Source organism: Chiloscyllium plagiosum, unplaced genomic scaffold (assembly GCF_037043375.1).
Source record: "Chiloscyllium plagiosum isolate Xiang-an unplaced genomic scaffold, Cpla_swu_hap1 HiC_scaffold_35, whole genome shotgun sequence".
NCBI lineage: Eukaryota > Metazoa > Chordata > Chondrichthyes > Orectolobiformes > Hemiscylliidae > Chiloscyllium > Chiloscyllium plagiosum.
In genome coordinates, this window is record NW_028270173.1 from 7,648,978 (window position 1) to 7,664,801 (window position 15,824).

Genomic DNA, 15,824 nt, shown 5'->3' on the forward strand with positions numbered 1-15,824 from the left:
TAACCTTATAGAGGTTTATAAAATCATGAGGGGTAAATAGACACTTGCACACTTGCACACTTTGCCCAGAGAAAAGCAGCATTAATGGTTCAAGGCAGGTATGGCTGAAGAGCTAGGATTATGTGCTGTTGACAAAGAGAGTGGAGCAGTGAGGAGGACCGATGCTGAGAATGCTCAGAAAACAAAAACAGCAAAGGGGGCGTTGATAATATTCGACCTGTGGTACAGATGCAATGAGGGTATTAATGGCAGAGAATAGCAGCAAAGAGGTGGGGACGGAGTGGAAAGGATCTCTGGAGCTCTGGATTATTGATGTTGTTGATATACCACCTTCTGCACACAGAGGGGTCTCGGAAATATCCAGCTTTTTCCTCAACTGAGGCTAGCCTGTCACCACAGGACCCTCAATCATGTCCAACACTTCTGCCCTCACCTTTTCTCTTCCCTCCACCTCAGCAGCCACCTCACCAGCCCGCACATTCAAAGGACCGTAAGATGCCATTTCCATTGTCTCCAGCGAGATCCCACCACCTGACACATGTTTCTCTGGGATGTGGGAGTTCAGAACTAGACGGCAGAGGTTTAAGGTGAGAGGGGAAGTATTTAAAAAGGACCTTAGGGGCAACATTTTCACGCAGAAGGTGGCGCGTGTATGGAATGAGTTGCCAGAGGAAGTGGTGGAGGCTGGTATAATTACAGCATTTAAAAGGCATCCGATGGGTATATGAATGGAATGGGTTTATGTTGAATGCGACTAGATGAACTTGGGATATCTGGTCGGCATGGATGAGTTGAATTGAAGGGTCTGTTCCCCTGCTATAACACAAACAAAGAACTCAGTTGTTAGAAAAATAAACTCTAATCGACTTCTTGAAACAAAATAGAGTCAGCAAATCGCAGGAAGCCAATAGAATCGCTTAGCTCAAGGACGAATACTTTGTTACTGTGCGTCAGGGTCATTGCAGGAGTTAGTGGCGCGGCTGCTGCCAGGGAAAGGGGCAATTTCAGGAGCAGCGGAAACTAACGCTGCAATTTGAGTGGGAGGTGTAGGCCATGACTTGTAGGCAGCAGGCGGAGGGTCTGGCCGAGTACCTGAACTGCCCGATCTGCTTGGACCTGTTCACCGAGCCGGTGATCCTGGAGTGCGGCCACAACTTCTGCCAGGGATGCATCCGGCGCTACTGGGAGGACAGCGAGGCCAGCTCCTGCCCCGAGTGCAGGGAGGTTTTCCGGGAGAGGACGCTGCGCCCGAACCGGGCACTGGGGAACCTGGCCGATCGGGCTCGCAGCCTGATCCAACAGCAGGAGGGTGGAACCGGAGCCCATCTAGCGGGCCAGGCATGGAGGGAGCAGGAAGCTGCAAGCAGCCCGTGGCCAGGTCCCCAGGAGCCCGGGGCTGCAGATCCGTCTCCTGGGACAGAACCCAGGCTGCTCCCCTTGTACTGCTGGCAGCACCGAGAGGAGCTGAAGCTGTTCTGTGAGACCGACAAGGAGCTGATCTGTGTGATGTGCCTGGACAGCAGAGGGGGTCAAAACCACCGCTCCCACAACTTCATGCTCATCAGCGAAGCCGTGGAGATGTACAAGGTTGAAAAAGTGTTTTTTTTTTAATTAAGAAGTTATTTTACAGAATCAAAAATGCTGGGAATTCTGAAAGAAAATAGAAAGTGTTGCGGGGTGAACAAAAACCAAACTGCCCAATTCTAGTCAGATCTGTGTGGACAGAGAGCCAGATTCAGGGAGGAATCCAATGTGACTTCTTCAGAAAACATCGGAACACAGAAACAGGAGTAGGCCATTCGGCCCTGTGAGCCTGTTCTGCCATTCATTCTGACCATGGCTGAGCATCCAACTCAATAGTATGTCCCTGCTTTTCCCCCATATCTTTTGATCCCTTTAGGCCCGAGGGCTACATCCAAATCTATCTCAAAATCATACAATGTTTTAGCATCGACTGCTTTCTGTGGTTGCAAATTGCAGAGGCTCCTCACTCTCTGGGTGAAGACATCTCCCCTCATCTCAGTCCGAAATGGTTCACACCATACCCTTAGACTGTGAGCCCTGGTTCTGACTCCCGGTCAGTGGGAACACCCTTCCAATCTCTCCCCTGTCTAGTCTTGTGGAAGCACATATCCCTTGTATTTAACAGGACACTGCTGTAAGACTGTAAGGCCATGTAGGAGGAGAGCTGACCATTCGGCCCATTGAATCTGCTCTGGTGTAATTTTGGTGTATGCCCTATTTTGCCATGGCTGGGCCGATAACAAGGGGCAAACTTAACTTCATGCCAACAGCCAGTCAATGGAGAGCATTATGATTCTTGATTGAAGCCAATGGCTCCAAAGTTGAAGGGCTTCAGTTACAGACAGAGAGAGAGAGAAAATGTTCCCACTCAAGAAAGAATTGAAGATGACAGGGCGCAGATTTTAAAGTAATTAGTCGAGGAAGTCAAAACAACAGGAAAAGAGAAAAAGTTTCTCACAACATGAATGGATCAGGAATGCACTGTCTAGGGAGAGTGGGTGGGACAGTTGAGTTATTTGGAAGGGAAATAGATCCTCATCTGAAAAGGAAGGATGTGCTGGGTGACAGGGAGTAAGTGCTAAGTACTGTCCTCATTTGGAGAGCTAGTACCAAGGACTGACTGGCCTCCTTCCCCACTGTAACAGTTTGGTGCCTCTGTAACAATGGCCCACTCCTGGCGGTTTACATGAGGTTGGAGTTCTGTGGGTGTGACAGCAGATCTTGCCACATCCTCGAGTGGCATTTCCCCCACGTTTCAATTTGTGAACAAACTCATTTGCCCTCTGCATCTGAATTTCAGGAAAAACTAACATCCCTGTCTGACATTCTCCGAGCCAAGTCCACCCTCCTGGAAGCTAAACTAGCACAGAAGCATGTTTTGGAGGTCGGGGTAAGTTTTTCATCTGTCCTTCTTTATCGCACTTCTCTTCTTGTACCTCTCTGCCTCTCTTGTCTGCCACCCTCTCCTCCTTTTCTCTCTGCTGTGATGATAAAGTTGTCATCCCTGTAGGATCAGGCGAGCCAGCTGCAGCAGTTTGTTACTTTGGAGTTTGCGAAGATGCACCAGGTCCTCATGAGGGTGGAGAAGCGACTGATTTTAGAACTGAAGGAGAATGTGGAGATGATCTCGGACAAGCTGCAGAGAAACCTGCAGGACATCCAGCAGAATCTAAATGACATCCAGGAAAAGCTGTCGAGATCACAATCCCAGCTGGACCAGGAGGATACCATTGCCTTTTTAATGGTAGGTGTCACTGTCTCCCAGAGCAGTAAATCCACCCTCAACCCTTTTCAAACAACCAGTGAACAACATGGGGGAAAAAAAAACTTTTTTTCTTTCCCTCCACCTCCATCATTCCTTCTTTGTATTGAGCTTCACCCACAGCTGGGAGCGAGGGAACACACTAGCTTCACTTCAGACCCATGTGAGGACCAGTTCCTAGCATTGGTGACTCAATCATGTGAGTCAGCTTAGTTTTGCAAAGACAACAATGTAGCTTTGCATAGTGCCCAAAATCAACCTTACCATAAAAACACTGACTTCCAACCAATGAATAAGGTTGGGGCAGATGACCAATTGATGGGTTTTGTCCCAAATGTAGCACTGGCCTCAAGATGTGTCAGCCAACGAAGTATTATGCTGTAGTGTAGTCACCAGCCTAATGAAGGAAATGCAGCAGCTGATTTGTACAAAGCAAGATGCCATGAAAGTAATGTATCATTGACCAGATAATCCTTTTGATTAACAGAAAACTATTAAACTGGCCACCGGGAGATAACTGTGCTGGTCTCCTCCAACATAATTCATATCAGGATGTCTTCGGCCTAAGTGCACAGGCAGACAGGCCTGAGTTTAACACCACACCCAAAAGACATGTATTCCCATAAAAACTCAATCAAACCTCTACACTGAGGGAATTCTGGAACTAGATGGTGAAGGCAAATAGTGAGAGATAGGACATGAAGAGGCCATTCAGCCCCTCAATCCTGTTCCAATATTCAGCTTAACCATAGAACATTGAATATAGAACAGAGAATAATACAGCACACGAGAGGCCCTTTGGTCTTCAATGTTATGCCAACGTTTCATCCTACTGTACAATCAAGCTAACCTACATACCTTTCATTTTCCTATCATCCATGTGCCTATCCAAGAGTTGCTTAAATGTCCCTCATGTATCTGACTCTACTACCACCACTGGCAGTGCATTCCACTCATCCACCACCCTCTGTGTAAAGAACTGAACTCTGACATTTCCACTTCCTCCAATCATCTTAAAGTTATGCCCATTTGAGATAGCCATTTCTGCCCTGGAAAAATGTTTTTGACTATTCACTCTATCTGTGCCTCTCATCATCTTTGTCAAAAGTTTGATGCTGGAAAAGTACAGCCAGTCAAGCAGCATCCGAGGAGCAGGAGAACCGATGTTTCAGGCATAAGCCTTCTTCACTTTCTCCCTCTCATCATTTCGTACACCTCTATCAATCACCTCTCACACGTCTTTGCTCCAATGAAAAAAGCCCAGCTCTCTCAACCTTTTTTGATAAGACATGCCCCCCAGTCCAGGCAACATTCTGGTAAATCTCCTCTGCAACCTCTCTAAAACATCCACATCTTTCCGATAATGAGGCGACCAGAACTAAACACAATATTCTAAATGTGGTCTAACCAAGGTCCAATTGAACTGCAGCATAACATCATGGTTCTTGAACTCAATTCCCCTGCTAATGAAAGCCAACACAGCTTGCACCTTCTTAACAACCCTATCAACTTGGGTGGCAACTTTGAGGGATCTATGGACGTGGACCCCAAGATCCCTCTGTTCCCCCTCACTGCCTAGAATCCTGCCTTTAACCCTGTGTTCTGTATTCAAACTCAACCTTCCAAAATGTGTCACCTCACACTTTTCCAGGTTTAACTCCATCTGCTACCTCTCTGCCCAGTTCTGCATTCTGTCAATGTCTTGTTGCAACCTACGACAGCCTTCCACACTATCCACAACTCCACCAACCTACATGTCATTGTATCATGGCTGATCCTCCATCTCAATGCCACTTTCTCACAGTAATCCTATATTTGTTGAGGTCTTTAATATCCAATCATCCCTCTCTTGATAAAACATAAAACAGCCCAGGCTTATCCAGCCTCTCCCTATAGCTCAAACCCTCCAACATCCTTGTAAATCTTTTTTGAATCTTCACAGGTCTTGGAGTAGAGAAAAAAAGATTCAGAAGAAATTTCTCTTCATCTTAATCCTAAATAACCTACTGTTTATCCTGAGATTGTGTCCCCCAGTTCTCGATCCCTTTGTGGATGGGGAGGCGGGAGCCAGTTTCTCCAGATCTGCCCTGTTTAGCTTTGTGAGAAATCTGTTATCAGTTCTCATTCTTCAAACCTAAAGAGAAGGCAGTCTCAATCTCCTCAATCTCTCCTTCTCTGATCCACGAAGAGTTGGTGAAATGCAGAGTTCTGGTTGGAGATGTTGCGACATTCTTGATGTGTTTAACTGAGCATTTAATTTTTACACAGTCTCTCTCAGTGTGGAGTAAGGCAAGACTCAATGGCATCTATTTATGCTTTGGAGATGCTGCAAAGACTCAGTGCGATTACTGCACAGATTTGCTGGCACAGGTTCAATGGGCTGAATGGCCTCTTCTCTGCTGTGCGAATCAATGACATATCCTGAGGGCAACTGTTCAGCAATGAGTTCAGGAAGGCCATAGAGTCATAGAGATGTACAGAACAGAAACAGACCCTTCGATTCAACTCATCCATGCTGATCCAATATTCCAAACTAATCTAGTGCCATTTGTCAGCACTTGGTCCATATCCCTTAAAACCCTTCCTATTCATATATCCATCCAAATGCCTTTTAAATGCTGCAATTGACCAGCCTCCACCACTTCCTCTGGCAGCTCATTCCATACACGCACCACACTCTGCATGTAAAAGTTACCACTTAGCTCCCTTTTAAAACGTTTCCTTCTTACCCTAAATCTATGCCCTCTAGTTCTGGATGCCCACACTGCAGGGAAAAGACCTTGTCTATTTATCCTATCCATGCCCCTCATGGTTTTATAAACCTCTATAAGCTCACCCTTCAGCCTCCGACATTCCAGGGAAAATAGCCCCAGCCTATTCAACCTCTCCCTATTGCTCAAATCCTCCAACCCTGGCAACATGTTTGTAAATCTTTTCCTTTCAAGTTTCACAACAACTTTCCAAAGGAAGAAGATCAAATTGCATGTAATAGTCCAAAAGTGACCTAACCAATATCCTGTACAGCCACAACATGATGTCCCAAAGCCTATACTCAATGCTATGACCAATAAAGGAAAGCATACCAAATGCCTTCTTCTCTATCCTATCTACCTCCAACTCCACTTTTAAGGAGCTATGAACCTGCACTCCAAGGTCTCTTTGTTCAGCAACACTCCCTAGGACCCAAAGGGGATTGGAAATCACTCCCCACACGCAAGAAAAACAATTGAAAGATTCATATCCAGCACTGATTCCTGTTTGACGAAACGCTATGGAAACAAGTTGAGAGGGGTAGGATGGATGAAGATAAGATCACAGAACAACCGTCATAGTTCAATGGCAGAACAGGTTGGAGAGAGAGGGCAGAATGGCTTCCTGCCATTTCTGGATCCCCGTGGCTCTGGTTATGTTCAGTTTTAGCATATGAATCATTCCCTTTCTTTCTCCCCTGATGTCATTATCCAGTGGAACTCAGCTCCCCCTGTTTGTTGGTTGTGTTTTAGGATCAAGCTGAACAACACATGAGGTATGTGCTGCCAATGACTCTCTGTGACCTGACACATCCAGCTGTCCTCACTTCCAGCGTGTAATGTTGCTGTTCTCTGTCATCAGCGAGGACTCAGGCCAGCTTCTCCTGGCCACTGACTGCTTGCCGATGGGAATATTCCGAGGACCTCTGCAATACAGTGCCTGGAAGGAAATGGCAGAGAGCATCAGTCCAGGTGAGAGGTTTTCCTCCTGGAACCATTCCAACTCTCACTCATTTGGGACATTGTCTGGGAAATTGAGAACCTTGGTCTGATACGTTAATAATATTGTGTCTGATTGAATGTATCTCGTGAGCTGTTACAACAAGTGAACATCTACCAAAAGTTACAATGTCCCTGCCCTCAAGGCTGAACGATGACCCTATTCACTGCAAGATTCTCCACCAACATCCGGCATTTGAGAACAAATCTAAAACATTGTTACAACTGTGTATGTGTTGTAACTAAGTGTGCTTAACATTCGTGTGTTGACATGTCATCAAGTTTTCATGTTTCCTTTTTGAATGACAAGATGGGGAGAAAGGCTCGCTGTGTCAGTTTGAAATGGAGCCCTTTTAAAAACATGCGTCCAGATATGGACTACTCTTTGTGCTCCTTCTCAAGGTCTGACCTTATCCAGCTCATCCCAAAAGTGGGAATTTTACACAGAGTTGGGAGAAGTGCCCAGGTCGGTTTGAGATTCACCAAACCCTTGACTGATTGAACCCATTCTGTTTGTGGTATCTTTTCTTGGTCAACCACCTTTCAGCCTTGTGCTCATGAGGAAGAGACCTTCACTTAACACTGCAACTGGGAAGTTTCACACTGAAAGCAAACTGGACGGTGAAGGCTGGAAATCTGAGTTCTGATGAAGGGTGACTGGACTTGAAGCACTAACTCTGCTTTCTCTCCAGGTGCTGCTAGACCTGCTGAGATTCACCAGTAACTTCTGCTTTTGTTTCTGTACAGGTTGCGTGGTCGATGGTATAGATTTACTGCTTCACAGTGTGGGGTCACCCTCTGATGGTGTGTGGTCAATCTCTGATAATGTGGTGTCACTCTTTGGTGGTGTAGGGCCACTCTCTGATGGTGTGGGGTCACTCTCTGATGTTGCAGGGTTATTCTCTGCACTTGTAGCCATGATGTTTATGTGGCGAGTCCAGTTGAGTTTCTGGTCATTGATAATAATCTTGTAAGGCAAGGATTCAGTGATGGTAACACCACAGAATGGCAATGGGTAGTGGTTCGATTGTCTCTTATTGGACATGGTTATTACCTGGCATTGCATGGCAAAAGGTTACCTGCCACCTGTCAATCCAAATCTGAGTATTGTCCATATCCTGTTGGAACCACCATCATTAGTGGTTCATTTCAGATTAGGATGACTCACTTCCACTCCCAGGGTGAGCCTGTGGCTGGCAGTATGGACCGATGGGGCTTCCTCAGGCTTGGGGTAGAATGTGATGATGGAAAGGGGTGGGTGGGGCAGTGCACTGCTTACACTGATTTTGCCTCCTAATTCAGGTCCAGTGGCCTACGCTGTCCATAAATTGAACATGGGCTGCTTCAGCATCTCTAATAATACTATTTAACCTTGCATGTCCCTCTTGTGTTACTCTTTAACTCCCTCCTGTCATTGATATATCCTTCCATTTCTAATCCATTTTGTAACTTGCCTTGATTCTCACGTGTGGAGTTACTGGTGATTGTGAGATGGTTTTGTGGAGAATGAAACAGCAATTAGGTGCTACAAAAACATACTTTTCTGGGAGAATATTTGCGGCAGTAATTTAATAAATATTTATGTTTTAGCAAGGGAAAGTGGAAAGGTATTGGCCTGATATTGCCAGGTAGTGCCAGCTCTTCCAGTCAGACGTTGGCTGGATCATTTGGCACACTCTTCACAAAGGTGTCACATCCAAGACAGCCCAGCCACTGATAGCCAACAGCTGCTGCTGGTAATGGTCCAGATCGACCTCTCCTTTCTTGTCTCAGTCCATTACCATCTCCTTTTGCCTTTCACCATCATCGCTTTCCTCATTTCATCCACACTGGCCCAGAGTTTTCCTGTTGTTTTGTTTTGCCCCAACCCCATTTCCCCGCCTCTGCATTTGTTAAAGTCTGTGTTCGACCAGCTTCACCTTGAACAGTTTCTCGTTCTGAAAAAAAAAAGGTTTACTGATGGGACCGAAAACATTAACTCTGTTTCTCTCCCTCCACAGGCATGCTGCTGGCTGCTGAACACTAATCACAATTGCTTTGTTACATTTCAGATTTCAAGGATCTGCAGTGTATTACTTGTGAGTAAAGTATAACGTAATGTTTGTTGAATAAAGCCTTTCAGATTTTGGATAAATCGAAGCTGAAGAGTTGCAGTCTGCTTGGTTTCTTGTGTTATCTCTCTCTCTGTTTCTCTCTCCCAGTTCCGGCTTCAGTGACCCTGAATCCTGAGACAGCTCACTCCTGGCTCCTCATTTCAGAAGACCTGACCACTGTCAGATACGCAAACCGGCAGCAGGAGCTCCCCGACACCCCGGAGAGGTTCAACCCATCTCTCTGCGTGCTGGCCTCCCAAGGATTCGTGTCGGGGCGGCATTACTGGGAGGTGGCCGTGGGAGAGAGCTCCGAGTGGGACGTGGGAGTGGTGAAGGAGTCCATCAACAGGAAAGGGGATATCACGGCCATCCCGCAGGCCGGCTATTGGATCGTCTGGCTGAGGAACGGCAACGATTACAAGGCCGGCTCAGTGCCTCGCACCCCCCTGAGACCCAACGCCAGGCCCCGCAAAATCGGCGTCTACCTGGACTACGAGGGTGGCCAGGTTTCCTTCTACAATGCGGACGACATGTCCCACTTGCACACTTTCACTGACCTGTTCACCGAGAAACTTTACCCTTTCTTCAGCCCCTGCCTGAGCGGGCACGGGGAGCGCTCCGAGCCGCTGAAAATCTGCCAGTCCAGATTTCATTAAAGGCTGAAGCGCTGAGTCCTGGTGGTTCCCGATTTATTACTGACCTTGCCTCCCTCAATCTTTCTCTCCCCACAGCTCAGGCATGGACCCGTTTTGGGGTGAAATCTAGCACAGGGCAGGGGAATGTGGCCCGTTCGGTCTGTGGTACCACCCGCCCAGTGGAGCTGGTGCCCATACCAGGCAGCGGGTGCCCACCTGTTGGTGCTGCATTGTCACCTGTCTCCCTCTGGCTGTGCTGCTCCTGATGGTCTTGTCTGTTTCTTATCGCTCACTCCTCCCTTCATCTGCTTCCACGCGCCTTTTCTGAAGCAACTTTCCTCAGTCCCTCTCTCCAAGGGCGCATGGTTTAACATGGGCTGCAGCCAAAGTCACCTCCGCCTGATTTACACGTTAGCCCTCTAACCCCTTTGGCATATGCTATTGGTATTAGTTCCAACCGATATAACCCACAAGGCCTACTCTGGTGATTCTTTGATTCCTAATTCCTTAAAATCCCCGTCTTCCTGTTCAGAAAGCCATCTCTTCCCAGTATTCTCCTGGCTTCTCTTAACCCAGCAGCATTCTCGCTCAGCCCGTCTTCTCAGTCCGACTGCTTGTGTTCAGAAACAGAAAACTGCTCCCTTTTTTTCCTGTCTGTCAAAGTTTAAAACCTGGTTCTCAACTTTCCATAGGTACTGGCCTGTGCCTCCTTCCCCGTGACAATGAAATCAATGGACCAAGCAGAGTTTGGGGGTAATCAGCAAATTTTCAAGACATGTTTTCCCTCCAGTTAAGGGGAACATTTTAAAACCTAAGCACTTATAAAGTCTTAACATTTCTCCCACTCCCTCATCCCCTAAGCATTAGCAAAATACATTATTGTTGTGTTGATTTTTCTTCAAAATTATAAAAATACAGCAAATGGCAATGTTGTGAATATTTTAACAACCAGCTTATTGCACATACATGTAACATTAACCTGGTGCTTGCTCACTCAAAAGATTGTTGCTTTTCATTCTTTATGTTTCCACATAAAGTCTGAGAGATTCTGTATGTCCTGGCCCCTGGGATAGTATTTGTGATGGACTGAAAGGTCTGAAAGTTTGTTTGGTTGGCTTAATTTTTTTGAGAATGTAATTGTTGAGTGTCAGCAAACCAGCTGGTGTTGGATATTGAAGCCGTGAGCTGTGATTCAAGGGAAATCCCTTGTAGTATTTCTCACACCTTAGATTCAGCAACTCACTGTCTTCTTTAAGATGAGGCACTGAGTCATTACCAGGTTTATCACTTTTTAAAAGTGATTTTGAATCGGTCGGCCTGCTTTGTACAATTCAGTGAGCCTTTCTGGTTTCACAGGAGCCGGCCTTCATTCCATCATTAAAAATCTACATCATTACTGGACAAATAATGAGTTATGAGCAAGTCATACACCTGATAGAATCATGTGCAATATTTTAAAAGGGATTCAAACCAAGAATTGGGAGCAGGAACGCTGAAATCCTCCCTGGTTGCCGATTATGCTTTATTGCCTGTGGTGGAACCCTGAGCAGGAGGGCAAGATCTGGATTTCTCTGCTAAACTTCACTTACCCTGAAGGGATAGTCAAAAACAGAGGGGTGAAAGCAGCAAACACAGACTCATAAAGGCAGAGAGATGTACAGCACAGAAACAGACCCTTCAGTCCAAATCATCCATGCCAACCAGCTATCCCAATCCAATCTATTCCCACCTGCCAGCACCTGGCCCATATCCCTCCAAACCTTTCCAGTTCATATACCCATCCAGATGCCTTTTAAATGGTGCAATCATACCAGCCTCCACCACTTCCTCTGGCAGCTCATTCCATACATGCACCACCCTCTGCGATAAAATATTGCCCCTTAGGTCTCTTTTATATCTTTCCCCCTCACCCTAAACCTATTACCCCAGGGAGAAGACCTTACCTATTTATCCTATCATAGCTCTCATGATTTTATAAACCTCTATAAGGTCACCCCTCAGCCTCCGACGCTCCAGGGAAAACAGCCCTAGCCTATTCAACCTCTCCCTATAGCTCAAATCCTCCAACCCTGGCAGCACCTTGTAAATCTTTTCTGAACCCTTTCAAGTTTTACAACATCTTTCTGATAGGAAGGAGATCAGAATTGCACATAATATTCCAAAAGGGGCCTAAACGATGTCCTGTACAACCACAACATGACCTCTCAACACCTGTACTCAATACTCTGACCAATAAAGGAAAGCATATCAAATGCCTTCTTCACTATCCTATCTACCTGTCACTCCACTTTCAAGGAAATATGAACCTGCACTCCAAGATCTCTTTGTTCAGCAACACTCCCCTGGACTTTATCATTAATTGCATAAGTCCTGCTTAGATTTGCTTTCCCAAAATGCAGTACTCACATTCATCTATATTAAACTCCATCTGCAAATCCTCAGCCCATTGGCTCACTTGATCAAGATCCTGAGGTAACCTTCATCACTGTCCACTATATCTCCAATGTTGGTGTCATCTGCAAACTTACTAACTATGTCTCTTAAGCTCACATCCAAATCATTTATATAAATGATGACAAGTAGTGGACCCAGCACTGAGCCTTGTGACACTCCAATGATCACAGGCCTCCAATCTGAAAAACAACCCTCCATCACCACCCTCGGTCTTCTACAGTTCTGCATCCAAATGGCTAGTTCTTCCTGTATTCCATGAGATCTAACCTTGCTAATTAGTCTCTCATGGGAACCTTGTCGAATGCCTTACTGAAGTCCATATAGATCACATCTACTGCTCTGCCCTCATCAATCCTCTTTGTTACTTCTTCAAAAAACTCAATCAAGTTTGTGAGACATGATTTCCCACACACAAAGCCATGTTAACTCTCCCTAATCAATCCTTGCCTTTCCAAATACATAGACTCCTGTCTCTCAGGATTTCCTCCAACAACCTGCCCACCACCAACAGCAGGCTCACCGGTCTATAGTTCCCTGGCTTGTCCTTACCACCCTTCTTAAACTTTGGCACCACATTAGCCAACCTCCAGTCTTCTGGCACCTCACCTGTGACTATCAATGATACAAATATCTCAGCAAGAGGCCCAGCATTCACTTCCTTAGCTTCTAACAGAGGTCTAGGGTACACCTGAACAGGTCCATGGGATTTATTCACTTTTATGCATTTCAAGACATCCAGGACCACCTCCTCTGTAATTTGAACATGTTTCAAGATGTCACCTTCTATTTGTCGACATTCGATATCTTCCATGTCCTTCTCCACAATAAACACTGATGCAAAATACTCATTTAGTATCTCCCCCATCTCCTGCGGCTCCACACAAAGGCCGCCTTGCCGATCTTTGAGGGGCCCTATTCTCTCCTGAGTTACACTTTTGTTCTTATTGCATTTATAAAATACCTTTGGATTCTCCTTAACTCAGTTTGCCAGAGCTATCTCATGTCCCCTTTCTGTCCTTCTGATTTCCTTATTAAGTATACTCCTACTGCCTTTATACTCGTCTAAGGAATCACTTGAGCTATCCTGTCTATATCTGACATATGCTTCCTTCCTTTTCTTAACCAACCCCTCAATTTCTTTCATCATCCAGCATTCTCTATATCTACCAGCCTTTCCTTTCACCCTAACAGGAATACACTATCTCTGCATTCTTGTTATCTCATTTCTGAAGGCTTCTCATTTTCCAGCCGTCCCTTTACCTGTGAACATTTGCCCCCAATCAGCTTTTGAAAGTTCTTGCCTAATACCATCAAAATTGACCTTCTTCCAATTTAGAACTTCAACTTTTAGATCTTGTTTATCTTTTTCTATCACTACTTTAAAACTAATAGAATTATGGTCGCTGGCCCCAAAGTGCTCCCCCACTGACACCTCAGTCACCTGCCCTGCCGTATTTCCCAACAGTAGATACATCCACATGTTGAATCAAACAATTTTCTTGTACATGCTTAACAAATTCCTCTCCATCTAAACCCTTAACACTATGGCAGTCCCAGCCTATGTTTGGAAAGTTAAAATCGCCTACCATAACCACCCTATTATTCTCACAGATAACTGAGATCTCCTTCCAAATTTATTTCTCAATTTCCCTCTGACTATTAGGGGGTCTATAATACAATCCCAATAAGGTGACCATTCCTTTCTTATTTCTCAGTTCCACCCAAGCAACTTCTCTGGATGTATTTCCAGGAATATCCTCCCTCAGTACAGCTGTAATGCTATCCCTTATCAAAAATGTCACTCCCCCTCCTCTGCCTCCCTTTCTATCCTTCGTGTAGCATTTGTATCCTGGAATATTAAGCTGCCAGTCCTGTACATCCCTAAGCCATTTTCTGTAATTGCTATTGTTCCTAACCATGCCCTGAGTTCATCTGCCTTTGCTGTTAGGTCCCTTGCATTGAAATAAATGCAATTTAATTTTTCAGTCCAATCTTGTTCTTGCTTTGTCCCTGCCTGTCCTGACTGGTTGGCTTGCTTCTTTTCTCAACTATACCAGTCTCAGTTTACTCCCTTTCCTCACCGTCTTCCTGGATCCCATCCACACCCCCCACACCCCACCTTACTAGTTTAAATCCTCCCGAGCAGCTCTAGCAAATCCCTCCCAGCATATTAGTCCCCTTCCAAGTTAGGTGCAATCTAACCTTCTTATACAGGTCACTTCTGCCCCAGAAGAGATTCCAATGATCCAAAAATATGAATCCTTCTCCTATACACCAGCTCCTCAGCCATGCATTCATCTGCTCTATCCTCCTATTCCTACTCTCACTAGCTTGCAGTACTGGGATTAATCCAGATATTACTACTCTCGAGGACCTTCTTTTTAAATTCCTGCCTAACTCTCTGTATTTTCCTTTCAGAATCTCAGCCTTTTCCCTTCCTATGTCATTGATTCCAATGTGTGCAATCACCTCTTACTGGGCCCTCTCCCCCTTGAGAACATTCTGCACCCTCTCTAAGATATCCTTGATCTTGGCACCAGGGAAGCAACACACCATTCTGATTTTTCGCTGCTGACCACAGAAACATCTGTCTGTACCTCGGACGCGAGAGTCCTCTAACACAATCGATTGCTTAGAACCCAACGTATCCCACATTGCATTAGAGCCTGTCTCAATACCAGAATGGATGATCATGTTACATTCCCCTGGGAATCCATCACCCCCTACATTTTCCAAAACAGCATACTTGTTTGAAATGAGATAGCCACAGAAGACTCCTGCACTACCTGCCTACCTCTTTTACCTTTCCTACAGTTAATCCATTTATGTGACTGTATCTGTGACTTTTCTCCCTCCCTATAACTGCCATCCATCACACCCTCTTGCTCTTGTAAATTCCTCATTGCCTCTAACTGTCACTCCAACTGATCCATTCGATCTGATAGGTTTCGCAATTACCGGCCTTTATTGCAGTTATAATCCTCAGTAACATGTAAACTCTCCCTAAACTCCCACATCTGACAAGAAGAGCATATCACTCTACTATGGGCCACTTTTGCTTCTTCCAATCTGCAGACCCATAAAACAGCCCCATCCTATTCCTCTGCAAAACGCTCCTCCAGGCTAGCTTAATACGTATGACTTATATTTTTAAGTTTAATCAAGAGATATATCTCAATAAAACATATACTCAACCCACTCTATTCACTACTGCAGACTTATAGCAAGGCCCCAAGGCCACACTTAAATCTATCCATTTGTCTGTCTCTGTGCTGTGACCTCTCCCATAGAGGTTCCTCCAAGATTAGTTGTGAATTTCACCGTTGGTTAATTTTCCCAGATGCACTCCAATGTCCAGCGATACATGAATTCAAACAGCAAAGGCAGTAACTGCGCAGGTTCACTGCTGTGTCAGGTAGCAGTGTAGGTTTCTTTCTCTCTCTCTCTCTTTCCTGCACTGACCTCACCATGTGCTGCCTTTGTCTGTACCTCTCCCTTTTAAAAGTGCCGTTATTTTGACTTTTTCTTCTCCAAAGTTTCAAAACAATGCAACAGCATATAAAACAGCAATTGCTGCTCCTGGAATTTGAGGAAATCACCTCCAACA

General features: G+C 45.4%; 1 protein-coding gene across 1 annotated transcript; it reads left to right on the top strand.

The window, feature by feature from the left end:
• The first annotated feature begins 1,053 nt into the window (after positions 1 to 1,053).
• LOC122541566 (zinc-binding protein A33-like) lies at positions 1,054 to 9,842 on the top strand. Its single transcript, XM_087978827.1, has 6 exons — positions 1,054 to 1,587; positions 2,825 to 2,914; positions 3,035 to 3,268; positions 6,790 to 6,812; positions 6,899 to 7,008; positions 9,237 to 9,842. The coding sequence occupies exons 1-6, from the start codon at positions 1,054 to 1,056 to the stop codon at positions 9,782 to 9,784; spliced, it is 1,539 nt and encodes a 512-aa protein (XP_087834953.1). The 3' UTR covers positions 9,785 to 9,842.
• Positions 9,843 to 15,824: the final 5,982 nt, after the last annotated feature.